Here is a 16,139-nt window from a genome sequence, read left to right as displayed (position 1 = left end):
AAAGAAATGCTGACAATTCACACAGCCCCACGGTCTCCACCCAATTGAAATGTACGAGATTGAGTCCTTGCCTAAAAGTTTACCAGGCGGCCGCAACCCAAGACATTGGCGTACAATGAAAATGAGTCTTCTCCCGTCCCCGAACTTTACTCTGAGAAAAGCGGATTCAGGAGTTAACTTTTTAGAAAGGTAGAAAAGAAAGGGAAAAATTCCAGTAAACAACACAACTCTCCTTTACAACTGCTGATTTCCCAGGGTGGGAAACCCACAAACTGATTTCCATTCCCTCAATTTTCCCGCTCCAACCGCCACCAAATCAATTAAAACGGAGCTCTTGAAGTCCTCTACGCGTGCCTTAAAATGACCCCTCCGAGGAGCGGTAGGGGTGACGTCATTATAGCGCGACGATAGGAAGCAAGCTTCTGGGCTGCTCTGACTCAGTCAGTCCCGAGCTCCAGAGCCTGCCAGTCCTCGTCCGGAGCTCCCGAGTCTGGCAGGGCTGCGATCTCTCCCTTCTTTCCCTTGCTGCTATGGATAATCCCTGCGAGTCGCCCACAGAAAAAGGTGGAGAGACAGGGGAGTCAGAAGAAACGGCTGCTGCTCCCGGGGGCCCCGGGGCTACGGATACAGACGGAATCCCGGAGGAAACTGACGGGGACGGAGATGCGGATTTGAAAGAAGCCGCGGCCGAGGAAGGCGAGGTATGGAGCGCTGTGTAAATGAGGTCAAAAGAGTAGTCCAAGATTGTGTTAGTGCTTGCTCGACCGGCTTCCTATTGGTCCCTGCCAAGCTAACTGAAACTCACCATGACTCCCTCCAGATCTGCCTAGATGCGGTGCGAAGAGGGAGGAGTCGAACTGTAATGCCGGTTCCGTTCCAGAGCCCCAGCCGCTGGGTTAATACTTTTAATCCCTGTCCCTACTTCTAAAAGGATTTAAAAAAAAATTTTTTTTTAGGTAAATTAACTCCCAACGTGGGGCTGGACCTCAGGACCCTGAGATCAAGAGTCCCATGCTCTTAGGTGGAGCCACTAAGGCGCCCGTAAGGGAATTTTACAGAACCTCTTGGTTTTCCTGGTGAGGACATTGGGATCTGATGTCACAGATTTAGTGCAAGAGCTAGAACCCAGGGTTCCTCGGATCCCTTTTGACCGAAATGTTTCTCCTAGATGTTGCTCAAGCATTACTATCGTACGCTGCAGAGTCGCTAAAGGGAGACCTTGACGGAGTTACTGGTTTAGTCACGTTTTTACTCTCTTGGGACATTTAACTAGGACCAGTGATCCGGGTGTCAATGTCCCAGGGCCTCTATGGCATAAATACACCAAACCCATTAGTCTTTCCACCTCAAGAACTCAGCGGTGTTGCTTACTGACCATCAGTCAGGGGACTTAGAATCTCGGCGTTCTCTGGGTTCCATTTCTAGAGATGGAATCTTGGAGTCTTAGAACTTCTCAGGAATTTAAATATATACTGGGGAGGGCATTGGATTAGATAGAAACAGCCTTTCAGAGCATTAAGTTGCATTAAAATATGTCAAGGTAGAACTTTTAGAAAAATGTGGGGGTGGCTCAGATGGTTTGAGCATGGGACACTTTCAGCTCAGGTCATGATCAGAGTTCAGGTTCCTGAGTTCAAGCCCTGCATTGGGCTCTGTGCTGTCAGCAAGGTGCCTGCTTGGGATTTCTCTCTGCCTTTCTCCCGCTCGTGCTCGCATGCTCTCTCACTCTCACCCTCTCAAAAAATAAATATTAAAAAAAAAAGAAAAAGAAAAATGTGATGAAACTTTTTAAAGAAGGAACCTTAAAAAAAAAGAAAAGATCTGAAGGACATAGAGGATTTGAATAATAATTGGCTGAGTCCATAAAGAGCTCACTACATGCAGAAATTTGCATCCAACAGAAGATACGTTTTTTGATACTTCTAACTGAAACACTTATTTTTTTTTAATGTTTGTTTATTTTTGAGAGATAGAGCGCAGGAGCGGGCAGGGGTGGGAGTGGGTTGCATAGAGGAGACACAGAATCTGAAGCAGGCTCCAGGCTCTGAGCTTCAGCACAGAGCCTTACATGGGCGCTAACCCACAAGCTGTGAGATCATGACCTGAGCCAAGGTCAGACGCTTAACGGACTGAGCCACCCAGGCGCCCCAAATTGACCGCAACACTTTTAAAAACTGATCATATGCCAGGGGCACCTGGGTGGCTGGTTGGGTAGTCTTCCAACTCTTGATTTCGGCTCAGATCATAATCTCAGGGTTTGTGATTTGGGCTGGGCTCCCTGCTGACAGCTCCTGTCTCCCTCTCTGCCCTTCCCTTCCTTCCCCCACCCCCTGCTTGCACATGCGCTCTCCCTCTCTCCCTCCCTCCTTCTCCTTCTCTCCCTCTTTCCCCATCAAAAATTAAACATTTTTTAAAGTTAATTTAAATTATCATATACCATGCCACAAGGAAAAACGCAAATTCTTAAAAGTGGAAATCAAAACAGGCCACATCCTATTAGCACAGTGCAATAAGAACAAAATAAACAAATATTTAATGTTCAAATTTAGGCAAAAGAAATTTTAAAATCTAAGAAAAATGGTTCATTTTTAAGGAAAATATAAGTCACCAAAATTCAAGCACAGAGAGGTTAGAAAACTTGTATAAATAGGTAACTAGAGAAAGAATTGGAAAAAAATTTTAAAGATATACTACCTTCACTTTTACCTACCCCCTTGTATTCCTGTAAGAGTTTATGTGAGTTCCTCTTTAAGAAAAACAGAGGTTAAATCCCGTTAATGAAGTTTGTTGTCTTTTGATTTTATATTAATTTAGAAGGGATGAAGTTTGGATTTTAATTATTATTAAACGTCTAGCATGAGTAAACCTATGTTAATGCTTATGTAGGGAGAGATAATAAGAGAGAAACCTATCTTCAAAAAGTTGGCAGTCTGGCAGTGAGAAACATTTGCATGATACAATAGAACTGAAAGACAGGAAGAAAAGAGTACTATGTGTGGGAGAAGTGCATTTAAAAGTTCCAAATCCATGGGTGCTTGGGTGGCTCAGCCAGTCGAGCATCTGATTCTTAATTTCCGCTCAGGTTGTGATTTCATGGTTCATGAGTTGGAGTCCATGCCTGGCTTTGTGCTGTCAGTGTGGAAGCTGCTTGGGATTCTCTCTCTCTCTCAAAATAAATAAATAAACTTTAAAAATGCATATTAAAAAACAAAAGTTCTGGGGCGCCTGGGTGGCTCAGTCAGTGAAGCATCCAACTTCAGCTCAGGTCATGATCTCATGGTTCTGACAGCTAGCCCAGAGCTGGAGCCTGCTTCAGATTCTGTGTCTCCCTCTCTCTCTGACCCTCCCTTGCTCACGCTGTCTTTCTCTCTCTCTCTCTCTCTCATAAATAAAAACATTAAAAAAAAAAAAGTTCTAAATCCAGGGCCAACTAGCTCGCTCAGTTGATATAACCTATGCCTCTTGATCTCAGGGCCATGAGTTTGAGCCCCATGGTAGGAGTAGAGGTTACTTAAAATAAAACAAATTATTAAATGTTCCAAATCCAAAGAAACACTGTTTTGATGAGAAGGTGCCTCCTTTTGAATATCCTTTCCACATGGAATCATCAGCAATAAAGAGATGTATAGATTTAGAGGCAGGAGAGCGGGCTGGATGGAGAGAGAGGACTTTCTGACATCTCTAAAGTGTGCGGTCAGGAAAGTGGGCTAAGTGCGGGGAAGTGGTTTTCATGGTCCTTGGCACTTCATTTCCTTTGCAAACATACCAGAGCTATGATCACATAGCTAAACTGGAAAGCTGGATTCTTTGGCTGGTTTTCTTTCCACAGCTGGGCTGTAAACTTCTGTAGGAGAGTATATCTTACACACGATGGTACAGCCCATGCTTGGAACCAAAAAACCATTGAATAATGGATTTGTTGTGTTGTAATGAGAATGAGGTCTTACCTTCTTCCCCAAGTCTGGAAAGTAGACCAAATATATAATAGGGTTTCTTTGCATCTTCTCAGCTCAAGAGTCAGGACATCTCAGATTTAACAGCAGTTGAAAGGGAAGACTCATCTTTACTTACTCCTGCAGCAAAAAAAATGAAAATAGATACCAAAGAAAAGAAAGAGAAGAAGCAAAAAGTGGATGAAGATGAGATTCAAAAGATGCAGTAAGTTACTTTCTGATTTTTCCCTCCATTTCAAGTCTCTAACTTGACCATACAAAGTTAGTTTGGGGGGGGCCTTTAAATTTTTTTTTCCTTTTTTACACTCAGAAGAAAGTAAAGCAAATAATACTTTTATGTAATGTTTTAGGAAATATACATAAGGAAAAAGAAAAAAATATCCTCTTATCACCAGAGATAAACAGTGTTAATTTTTTGAGGTATAGTCTCCAGGGTATTTTCTATACATATATATCCAGAAATAAATTTTTTCAGAGATGTTCCTGTTTGTGACCTGTTTTTCACATTGTATATGGTGACCGTTTTCCATATCAGTAATCACCCATAGGTCATAACTCTTTTAATAGGCTCATTGCAAATTTATCAGAGAATATAGAAAAATTGAAAAAATAATTACCCATAATCCCACCACCCAGAGTTACCCCTGGGCATATATATTAGGTTATCTACTTTTTCAGATATTGTTTTATTTGTTTTTTTATTTATAATTTTCTTTTCTTTTTTTTTTTTTTAAACATTTACTTATTGTTGAGAGACAGAGCATGAGCAGGGGAGGGGCAGAGAGAGAGAGACACAGAATCAGAGGCAGGCTCCAGTCTGTGAGCTGTCAACACAGAGCCTGAGGTAGGGCTTGAACCCACGAACCATGAGATCATGACCTGAGCCAAAGTCGGATGCTTAACCGACTGAGCCACCCAGGTGCCCGTGTTTTAAATGTTTTAAATATTTATAGCTAACTATTTTCTTGTTGTAAATCTGCCTATAAGTTATCAATTTCAATGGCTGCATTATATTCCATTATGTGGATGAATGATCATTTAACCAATCCCTGTAGTTTTTTCTTTTCACATTATTATGATGAGCATCTTTGAGCACATCTTTGCATACTTGTCCATTTAGTCCCTAAATAAACTCCTAGGAGTGAATTGCCAGTTCAAACAGTCTGAATATTTTCAAAGGCTCTTCCTACACATTTCCAGATTCTTCCCCAGAAAGGAGTTTGCACTTCACGCTCTACCAGCACGTATGAGTCCGTGCCCTCCCATTCTTACTAATACCATTCTTTATAATGCTCATCGATCTGATTCATGAAAAATGTTATTTTAGTTTATCACTTTAATTTCTTTAGTTAATAATGAACGTTAACTTTTTTTCCCTCTGTATTGGTCATTGGTATTTTTGTAACTTCCCTATTCATGTCCTTTGCTTTTTTCAAAATTGCTATCTTTTATTTATTGGAAAGCATTAAGAGCATTAACCCTTTTCCATGTGTTTTAAAAATATTTTCCCCCAAGTCTGTTAATGCCAGAACTACTGGTTTGAATATAAATTTATATATCAAATTTTTACCATCAGCCTAGCACTGAAAACATAATCTACATAGTGACCCAACATTGTAGTTTAAGTTTTTGTTCTTAATGAAGTAGAAAGGAAGTTGTGTTTCACTTTTTCTCATTTCTTAAGAGTAAAAATGCTCTATCGTCAGTCCTTGTAAGCACCACGCCTAATGCTATTGACCTCTCAAAAATTCATTTTCTAATTTTCTGAGACTTGCTTTTATTGATGGGATAATATGCCTTAAACATTCGTTGTTGTAAGCCAACTTAATTATCTGAATCTTTGTCCAGAATCCTGGTTTCTTCTTTTTCTGAGGAGCAACTGAACCGTTACGAAATGTACCGCCGGTCAGCATTCCCTAAGGCAGCCATTAAAAGGGTAAGGATGAGCTGCGACTCTTCATGTCCATCAGGTGGGAGAGTTGAACTAGATGCAAGAACTATGTCCATTGTAAGTGAGGTGTTGATCAAGTTGGTGGATCATTCATGCAGGAAAACAAAAATAACATGCCTCTCAACTATCAGTTGGAGTTTTGTATTCCGGGGAGAAGGTCTAAGCATATAGAATGGGTTGCTGTTCGCCTGAATCTTTGCTTCAATAGTCTTAATTGCAGTATCCAGCCTTCAGTAAAAACTTGGTTTAGTGCAAAACTCTTAAGGGTACCATCTTCTAAAGCCAGTCCTTGACTATCTTAATCACGGTCTTTGTCCTTCTTTCAAGCTGATCCAGTCCATCACTGGCACCTCTGTGTCTCAGAATGTTGTTATTGCTATGTCTGGCATTTCCAAGGTTTTCGTCGGGGAGGTGGTAGAAGAAGGTAAGTGTTGCTGGTACACTTACGGGATTGAACCTCTGGTGGTCTTAACTTTCAAGAATATCTATACTAAGGGACCTAATAAAGTACCTATGGATGTTTCCATTTGCACTAGAAGTTGACCAAGTGGGGCACTTTGTATTCAGGGAAGCATGACCATTATTCCTCAAAAGTTTTAATGTTGGGACTCAAGGAAGCATCTGGGAAATCTTTCCGGATTCCTGTCCTCAGTCCAGGGTGACAGAAGCCTTCTTCATATTTTTCCCCAGTGGAGTTTGCTCATTTTTGTTGCCCATTTAAAGACACAAGATAAGCTGGGGGCTGACCAGTGTGGCGTGACAAGGAATAGTCCCTGACGTTAAGAATCCTGGGAACTCTTCTATCATCAAGGAAGAACCTGGCTGAGTGTATTGCTGATCTCCAGTCAGTGAAATGTTTTATTTTTTAAAGCAGAAGATTATATATTACACTGAAGCTAACGTGGTATGTTTCATAGCATTCTCTTAAGAAGGGAAAATGTCTTGTTTTATTTCCTTAGCGAGCTTAAGAAGGATTAGTGAGAATTACAGGATTCAAATGGATTACGTGATTAATAAGTCCTCGTGTGACAATGAAACTTTCTTCTTGTCCTCTCTTTAGCACTGGATGTGTGTGAGAAGTGGGGAGAGATGCCACCACTACAACCCAAACATATGAGGGAGGCTGTTCGGAGGTTAAAGTCGAAGGGGCAGATCCCCAACTCAAAGCACAAAAAAATCATCTTCTTCTAGACCGAAGCCTGGAAAAAGCTGGTACTGAAGGAAGCGGTGCTGGTCCCAGACTTCCTACCGCATGAGACATTTTCACAGGTGCTCTAAGTTGTCGCAGTCCTCCAAGGATTCCATGATGATTTTAATGTCTTTCTCAGAACTCTGATATTCATCACATCTAAAAGGCATGCAGCCTGTTTCATACCTGTCTTGACTAAATCTTGGCACCTCTTTGGACATTCTGAGGTATTTAACTGTTTCGTGGCTAGTAGGAAGAAGAAAGGTACATGAGCCTTAAGCATCTTCCAGACAGGGAAGCTGCTTTCAGACAGAAAATCTTTCCAAGAAAGTTTGGTGGTTTCACATTGAAGCATGAAGCTGCTATGATCTAGGTTGTTTCTTCCATCTGGTTTTAAGTAGATGAAACAACCAGGCTTGAACTCGATCAACAACTTGGACTTGTGATACTCTACCATGAAGAACACGTGATAGGAGGCGTGTACTTATCCCTGTAAACATGTAAAGTTCTCCTGTGGATCTTGGTGAGTGATCATTAAACTGTTTTCCAACTTGCCATATGTGTATGCATTTTCTGTCTAGCTGGTTGGAATGGGGAGAAGTTCATCATTCTTTTTTGGTGTCAGATTAAAACTGGTCTTGGCTTTTTTTGAAAATTTGAGCCCTTCCCATTTTCTACTAGGACCATTAAAATTTTCTCAAGAGTACTCAAAGCACTAAAAATACTCTAAAAGCCCATATATGTTCAGGTTCCTATACACAGAGAAACCACAACCGATGTTTAGTAAGTTTAATTTGATTTTTTTCAGGTGGTTCACAGAACCAGTACACTCAAGGTTTGATTAGATAATGCAACATTAAAATTTCCCAATACTGACCAGTATTCCAGTTCATCAGATACATTCTCTTTGTTTTCCTCAAAGAGAGGGGAATGGAGTGACCTTTTATTGACAGTGATTAGCAGTAATAAGGCTACTGTGTATAACTGGGAATCCCCAAGAATCTCTCCTCTCTCATTCAGTGTCCTAGGAAGAAGGGTTTTGAAGCTGTTCTCTCTTGAAGCTTTCCTGAGCATGTCTTAAAAGATTCCAATTCTGTTCAGCACCCTGATGCGGGGGCGGGGGGAGAAACAGCTTGGACTCACAACGTTGAGCAAATCTAACTTTTAGTATCTTATATTAAAACCCATGGCTTTAAACATATATTTAGCCAGTGAAGAAGACACTTCAGTGGGGCATTCCACAAAGAAATGTTGTTAAGACTCAGGCTAAATCTTGACCAAAAACTAATAAACTGGGGGAAGGAAAGAAAAGCAAATAGTCTCTCAGCTCTAACAGGAATATTTTTTAACAGTTCTAGGAAACACAGCAATTTCAATTTGAGATATTGGATAAGGCTGAAACTTATAAACAAGGGAGATCGATCACATCCCAGGCTGGCCACTTAGCAAAGCCTCACAGTTTAAGGTTCTCCAAGAGTGCGTCTCCTTGCGTCTGTTGTAAGAGACGGGGAAAATACACCCCTCTCAACAATAGCTACTGGCTACTATCCATACCTACCCAGAGGTGAATGGGGATATTGCTATTCTAGTAGAAAGTGGGGGAAGATCTGGGTGAGGCCATAGTCTCTGGAAGGACAGCACATCACACCAGCTTCTCTTGAAAGAGTAAGACTATGGTAAATCACAAGGCAATGACAGCTTTTGCAGCTCTCAACCAAATGTCATTCTACTAGCATTGCCTATAATGTTCCTATAACTGATTCTAGAAGTTTACGCAAATACTAAATGAGAAAAAAACGAACTCTTGGTGTTAAGGTTTGGAATGGCAAATTCCCACGTCACTATGGGAATACTTCAAACCACCTGCTTCCTACCACCCCTGAACTAGTCTAAGGGGCAACTAATGTAAATGGGTTAAAAGGAAGCATTTAAATTATGGGGTATGTGAGGGGTAGTGTTTACCCCTGTATATTCCATTCACAGAAACCATTCCTTTCAGAACTATGAAAAGGGTGCATAAAGTTTGAGGCCCATGGCAAAATGGGGGTGGGGGGGCAGATTAAATAATACAGCAAAAGCAGCCATCACAAAAACAGAACCCATTCCTTCTGTCTTAAGTCAAAGAAATGAGGTTAATTATTCCAGTGAGATGAAACAAACTTGAGATTGATAATCATCCCTGCAGCTCAGCTCAGAGACATTAAAACTAGTCCCTATGCACTAAAGCCCGTCTCCAGCACATCCATGTAAACAGGAAATCTAGACAATCATAGATGATACATAGTTGAAAATGCTTCACAGCTGAAATGGCGATGTGCAGCAGCTGAAGTCTTTGAGTGATATGGTGCTATCACTCCAGACATTTTCTTGAGGTATTATTTCTTGTTCACAGAGTCTTAGAGCTCCAAGGCAGAAATCATAAGCAGTCCAAAGCACTATTGTTTTCCTTCCATTTTTTTTCTCTACATTTACCCTGAGGACTCCCAACCAGTTCACATTTCTTCATTATGAACGTCTTCTTTCCCCCAGTGAATAGGAGTATGAAGTTATACAAGTTGTTACTAAAATTTCATGGGACAATGAACCCCTCCACATTTCCTGCAGGAGGATTTCAAGACAATAGCCAAAGCCGCCACATAAGTCAGAAATTCTAGGGTTCCGTTTGTCACATCTATGAGAACTCCAGAGCCCAGAAGGCTGACTGAACTCTGGCCACTATAGCGGTTAGCCTTGATGCTTGCCAGAATTGTTTCTACTGCCTACCAGCAAGTACAAGCTTAAGGTGAAGGTATTCCAAGCAATACCTATTAGGCATTTTCTTTGCATGGAGGGATGCCAGAGGGACATAGTGGGTGGGGGAGGGGAAGAAGGGAAGAGAATCAGAATATGATTTTAAACAATTCAGGTGAGCCTAAGGTTGAATGATTCCATTTTCCAGCTACTGGATCTCCCTCCTCTAAGAACATTAAAAGGCCATACTTGAGAGAACTAGTGATCCATTTTGCTCACTATTATGCCTTCCAAAGGGGCAGAAGCACTAAGGGGGAGTCAGTCGAAGGACACGGTTACCCTCTCAGTTGTAGTTCACCAAATAGCCCCAGTTTTCCAGAATTCCTTTGGAAGGCCATCATACCAGGATTGCTCTTAAACCTTCAGCACCCATACATCGATTCTGCCAGCACCGCTTCTTGGACAATGGGCTCCTTAAGTTCCTGACTGGCTACGAGAAGTGCCTTCTTGTACCTAAGGCTATGAAGTTGAGCCCGAGAGCTAGTATTTCAGGACTTGGTGAGCACATCCTTCCTCCTGACTGCATATCTGATCTCACACTTAGTCTTCATCTTTCCAGAGTTAGAGCCAACATTTTAAATGCGTACTTATGTGGAAGTATCTCCACCCTCTGATAAATTTTGCTATTCTCTAGACCTTTCCTCCCTTCACCATGTATTTTGTAAATAAGGTCACTAGAAATGCACAGATAATTTAAGCCATTAAAATGGTTTTGTATGAGGTCCTGTTTTCTGTATTGTCTCCATGTGCCTTTCCTGATGATGCAGTTGGGTTCTGAGCCACAGCAGCACACTGATCCTCCTTCCCCTCAGCAGCGGTTAGGTGTCTTTGCTGAGTTCTAACAGCTTGCTGCCCCCCTGGTTGCTGGTAAGTACTTTACTTTACACTCACCTAGACAACCTCACCTGTCATTTTCCTGTGTGGTCACAGGCTGGCGTATGGGCCTTCTGTGGGTTCTTTGGTTTTTTGTGTTTTTTTGTTATTGTTTTAAGTCCCTTCTGGTTTACCTCTTATTGCCTGGAAGAAGGGACACTTGACTGCATTATAATACTCTGCCCTCAGATTATTTATAAAAATCTTAAGGTTAAACCAAGCGTTGACCCATAGGAAACTTCCCATTAGCATTTTCTCCAGAAAGATGTTTATTCTTAAGTCTCTAAGTTGTTTCCTAACCATGACAAAATATTCTCGTATCTCATAATAACTGGTGCTTTTAAAATTGCTTTAGTGACGAACCTTGACAAAGGTTCCTTGGAAGTCTGAACAAATTATATCTTGCTCCTTCTTGAATGCATGTTTCTTTTTATCCTCAAAAAACTAGAATATGCAAGTCAGACATGATTTCCCAAAAAGGAGAACATTTTATCTTTCCTCTAATAGGTCATGTGTGATTAAGATTTTAGTAACATTACTAAAAAACTATTTTACCATCTTGCCAATTCAAGGTGAGTTAACTGATGGACTCTTGTCCAACCAACACAGCCTGAAGTGTGTTACGCAGCAGTATGGATGAAGGTAGAGTGCTGCAGAAGAAGTAGGCAGGAAAGAAAGAGGGGGAAATAGTTCTTTTATGGGGCAAGGGGAAACCTAGCTAAGTTGAAGGGTTTTGTTTTGTTTTGTTTTTTACTTAGGTCAAACTTGCATAATTTTAAAAAGCCACAGTGATAGAGGGGTAGGAGAGACAACAGGCTGAGATGTTTATGTTACAGTTTAACACACATCCTCAGCTCCCAAACCACCAAATTCAAAGGAGAGTGCTGGTAGGAAGTCCCAGTGCCTGGAGAGCACACGTGGCCGGGAGCCCAGGGAGACGAAGGAAACAACTTCTGAAGCACAGTGTGGAGGAGAGGCAGGGCTCTAGGCAGGCAACAGGGGGGTTAGGATCAAGTTCCCTTGGTGATTCTTACCACATCATACCTTCAACCTAGCTCAGTGAATATTTTTTCTTGATATAAATTTCAAATAAGTTATGTTATAGAAGGGGAAGATGATAAAACTGAGCCACTACTATTGTTTACTTTCTACCACAGCATCACAATGATGAAAGTATAACAGAAAAGAAGCTTAACCCTGAAAAACCTGATTGTAGTATCAGCCGAGATGGTATGAGCTTGTCTCCCTTTCCAAAAAAGGCAGCATCCAGGTCTCCCTTATTCTTGTGCCTCTCCTGGCTCCCACCTTGCTGGCTATTTCCTTTCTACTCTATTACTATGGCCAAAGCTCAGGCCAAGGACTTCTCAGGTCTGCTACAGGAAGCTCTGGGACATAGAATCTTTGGTGGCTCTGTGGGTGACTGAGGACATGGGTACCTTCTCTTGTTCACACAGGCTGTAGAGGAAACAAATGTCTCTGCCATGAAATCAGGTGGTGAAATGGCCCTAAGTGTTGACAAGATTCCACCTAGTGTGCAGAGGGGCAAAAGGCTTTTATACAGGCAAGACATGTGTGAGCCATGCACAAAGCTGCCCCTGATTTCCTAGAACTGGGTCTTACTTTGCCCTGTCTTCTACCCAAGTCACAACAGCTAGTAGAAAGGACACCACAAGGAGTGAGTTGAGCACCCCCCAGTCCCTCTGGCATCCTTAGCAGACTGCCTCAATGCTGGCCAGTGCCTTCTGTCGCAGGTGGTGCTGTTGCTGGTGATCTCCTCTCTCCTTGGCACAGGTGGCCACTGCGACCCACTGTGATCAGAGCTCAAAGAGCGGGTTATATTTCCTGATCTCCTGAAGCAGTCTTTCTTTATCCTGGTTGGCACTGGCCAATGCTTGTTTAGTTTCTATGAGTTCCTTCTGTAGGTTAGGCAATTCTTTCACCTGAGGAACAATAAATAATTTACAGTTAATAAATAAGGCAACATGCCTTGCAAAAACATCCAGCAAGGGAACAAGGAGGCAGAATTCAAGCAGAAAAATCCACAAATTTGATTAGTGATCGACTGGATCTTTCTAAAAGCCTAACTAATCCCATCTTCAGAGTTCATCAGTTATGAGGACAGCAACAGGTAGAATACATGATCAGCAACCATTCACTTACAGTTCCTGACTTCTAACCTCTATTCAGCACTTCTATAAGCTGCTGCTAGATGAAAGGAGCCCAAACTCCCCAGCTATACACAGCATAGGCAACCTTTTTTGGCTCTGAGTTTTCCCAGCTTCTGTATTTACAGCCAGTAAGGGTTTATGGGAAAGGTATTGTTCAGTTCGGTCCTCACCTTGTCTCCAAAAGACTCTCCTGTGGGCACCAGAAACATCTGTTCTTTGAGCAGCTGCTTCTTTTCACTTTTAGGTACTTCAGCTGATGGTGTGTCCTCAGCAGCAGCTGGAAAAAAATAAAGAGGTCTAAATAGCAAACTGCGGCCAACATGCAAGCAATTCCTAGGTATCACCTATTCCCTTACAGGAGAGAAAAGACAGAGAAGCCAGGAGGCCGACAAGCCCAACTCACCGCTTATGTGGAACACGCCATCATCACTCCGTGTCAGTACAACATGCTCCATGGCTAGAGTAATGGGGATAGCGCCTGGAGATGTTGGATAGATGGGCGGGATATCATCCTGCAGGAAAACGGGAAACCACATGATGCCCTCAACCAGCTCAGTGCAATTTAGGTAACCCATGCTTCTACCATTCAGCTTGAAGAAGTTTTATGCCATTGTGTATCCATACATTCTTGCCAAGCGGAGGAACATAATGAAGTTCCTCCCACTCTAAAGATGGTCAGACTGAGGACCAGATAACCTAATGGGCTTATACATAGTCATGCCGCATGCCAAAGACAAGGTCAAGGCTAGAGACAAGGTCTCCTCACCTAAATCCAGAATGTTTTGATAGCAACACACATTTTATGTATTATTATGACCTTCACAAAGAATGCTACTCTGCATTTACTCACTTGATCCTCACCACACTGTACAGTGACAAGGGAAGAATGAATAGCTGTCACTGCCAGAATTCCTTGCCTGACAAAGTCTAGGGTAAAAACCTCAATAGCTCCTCTCACCTTTAGGGTGATCCTGGAGTGCAGGAGCTCAATCTGCATGGGAACTACCACTGGGATCTCTTCATCCTCCAAGAAGGGCCCCAGGCCATTGAGCACCGAAGTGAACAGCTCAAGGTCACAGCCTTGAAGCAAGAAATGCAGGAAGCCATTTTGTGTGGCCAGTGGGGAGTGAACAGCTGCGCCAGGCCCCGCCTCAAAGCGAAGGCCCACTGCTGGCCTGATGTGGTCAGTCTTCAACATTGAGGATTCCTGAAACCTTGTACCTTTCAGAAGAGAGAAAGATGGAAAATGTTAATTATCAGTCAGGGACCATTCTAAGCACATTACATATATTTAATAATCATAACAGCCCTATGCCAAAAAGTATTATCATCATTCCCATTTTAGAGATGAAAGAACTAAGGACAGAAAATAATTTTCCCCAAATGACACAACTTGTAAGGAGCAAGGACAGGACTTGAATGAAGGCAACAATGATCACAAAGACTGCACATGGCCACTTTGCTATCATGCTTCTCATGGTGGAAGGGAGGCTAAGGGGCAATAAAAAACTGGCCTTGCTATAAATCTGAGACACTGCGCTAAAGGCCCAGGAAAAACTTAAAAACTCTGCTAAAATTTTTTAAACGTTTTTAATGTTTATTTATTTTTGAGAGAGAGAGAACACAAGCAGGAGAGGGGCAGAAAGAGGAGACACAGAATCTGAAGCAGGCTCCAGGCTCTGAGCCATCAGCACACACGCACAAACTGTGAGATCATGACCTGAGCTGAAGTCAGACACTTAACCAACTGAGCCACCCAGGCACCCCTCAACTCTGCTAAATTTGAAGAAGTCTCTTCCTTTCTCCAGGTCTTGGTGTTCTCATATCTCTCTGATAAAACCAAGCAGGATCTATGTTAAAATTCCATAAAGAACTATCAAAGGTGTAGCCAAAGATATGAAACAACATATATACTTTTCTATAGCTGCAAACTGGCACAAGTATTTTGGAAAACAAATTGGTATTATCCAGTAAAATTACACTTATTCTTACTCAAACGCCCTAGAAATTATATCCTCAGGAATGTAACCCTAAGAAACTCTCTAACATACATGCCAGGAGACATGTACAAGCATGTTCAAGGCAATCTTATGAAATAGCAAAAGAACCCAGAAACAACCCAAATGTCTGTAAAGAATAAAGAAGTGGAATAATGGAAAAAGGGATATTTTGAAGGTGATGGTAATGGTTGCACAACTCTGTTAAACTGCTAACATTTATCAAATTGTGTGCTTATCATGAGTTAATTTCATAAATGCAAAGTATACCTCAATAAAGCTATTTTTAAAAAGCAAAAAGCAGTATATTTAGACAACAGAATCTTATGTACTAATGAAAATTAATATATCACAGCTAACTCAACAACCCAGAAGAATTTGAAAAATATCAAAGAAAGAAGCCAATCATGAAAGAATACAAAATAATCCCACTTTGAAAAACTTGAAAACCTACAAAGCTAAATAATATATTGATACAAACATGTAGAATTGTAAAGTAAGGCAAGAGAATGCTAAACACAAAATTCAAGACATATAGACCAACAGAATAGAATAGAGAACCCATAACTGGGCCCACAAATGTACGGCCAATTAATTTTTGACAAAGCAGGAAAGAGGATGCGATGGAAAAAAGACTGCCTCTTTAGCAGGTGGTGCTGGGAGAACTGGACAGCAACATGCAGGAGAATGAAACTAGACCACTTTCTTACACCATACACAAAAATTAACTCAAAATGGCTGAAGGACCTGAATGTGAGACAGGAAACCATCAAAACCCTTGAGGAGAAAGTAGGAAACAAGTTCCTAGACTAGACCTCAACCACAGCAATTTCCTGCTTGACACATCCCCAAAGGCAAGGGAGGAAAGCAAAACTGAACTCTTGGGACCTCATCAAGATAAAAAGCTTCTGCACTGCAAAGGAAACAATCAAGAAAACTAATAGGCAGAATGGGAAAAGATAGTTGCAAATGACAGATCAGATAAAGGCCTAGTCTCGAAAATCTACAAGGAACTCACCAAACTTCACACCCACAAAACAAATAACCCAGTGAAGAAATGGGCAGAAGACATGAACAGACACTTCTCCCAAGAGGACATCCAGATGGCCTACAGGCACATGAAACAATGTTCAACATCACTCATCATCAGGGAAACACAAATCAAAACCACACTGAGATACCACCTCACACCAGTCAGAGTGGCTAAAATGAACAAAT

At 41.7% G+C, this 16,139-nt stretch overlaps 2 protein-coding genes across 6 annotated transcripts in view; one reads left to right on the top strand and one right to left on the bottom strand.

The window, feature by feature from the left end:
- Positions 1–389: 389 nt before the first annotated feature.
- On the top strand, positions 390–7,648 carry TAF11 (TATA-box binding protein associated factor 11). 2 transcript variants are annotated; one of them, XM_029944045.1, is made up of 5 exons: positions 398–701; positions 4,010–4,158; positions 5,802–5,889; positions 6,232–6,328; positions 6,965–7,648. In XM_029944045.1, the coding sequence occupies exons 1-5, from the start codon at positions 531–533 to the stop codon at positions 7,093–7,095; spliced, it is 636 nt and encodes a 211-aa protein (XP_029799905.1). In that variant the 5' UTR covers positions 398–530; the 3' UTR covers positions 7,096–7,648. The 2 variants fall into 2 exon arrangements, with proteins under 2 accessions (XP_029799906.1, XP_029799905.1); XM_029944046.1 differs by lacking the exon at positions 6,232–6,328 and having other exon boundaries at positions 390–701; positions 6,965–7,021.
- Positions 7,649–7,867: 219 nt separating this feature from the next.
- UHRF1BP1 (UHRF1 binding protein 1) overlaps positions 7,868–16,139 on the bottom strand; it is a 67,944-nt gene continuing 59,672 nt past the window's right edge. For all 4 annotated transcript variants that reach the window (XM_029944181.1, XM_029944180.1, XM_029944182.1 and 1 more), the window contains 4 exons: positions 13,883–14,145; positions 13,328–13,436; positions 13,095–13,201; positions 7,868–12,696 (listed from right to left, as the gene is read on the bottom strand). In XM_029944181.1, the coding sequence (XP_029800041.1) occupies positions 12,571–12,696; positions 13,095–13,201; positions 13,328–13,436; positions 13,883–14,145 (605 nt within the window). In that variant the 3' untranslated portion in view covers positions 7,868–12,570. The remainder of the gene's footprint in view (positions 12,697–13,094; positions 13,202–13,327; positions 13,437–13,882; positions 14,146–16,139) is intronic.

The sequence above is a fragment of the Suricata suricatta genome, chromosome 7, assembly GCF_006229205.1.
Source record: "Suricata suricatta isolate VVHF042 chromosome 7, meerkat_22Aug2017_6uvM2_HiC, whole genome shotgun sequence".
Taxonomy (NCBI): Eukaryota; Metazoa; Chordata; class Mammalia; order Carnivora; family Herpestidae; genus Suricata; species Suricata suricatta.
The sequence above is the reverse complement of the archived record's forward strand: the minus strand, read 5'-3'. Positions and strand labels throughout refer to the sequence as shown.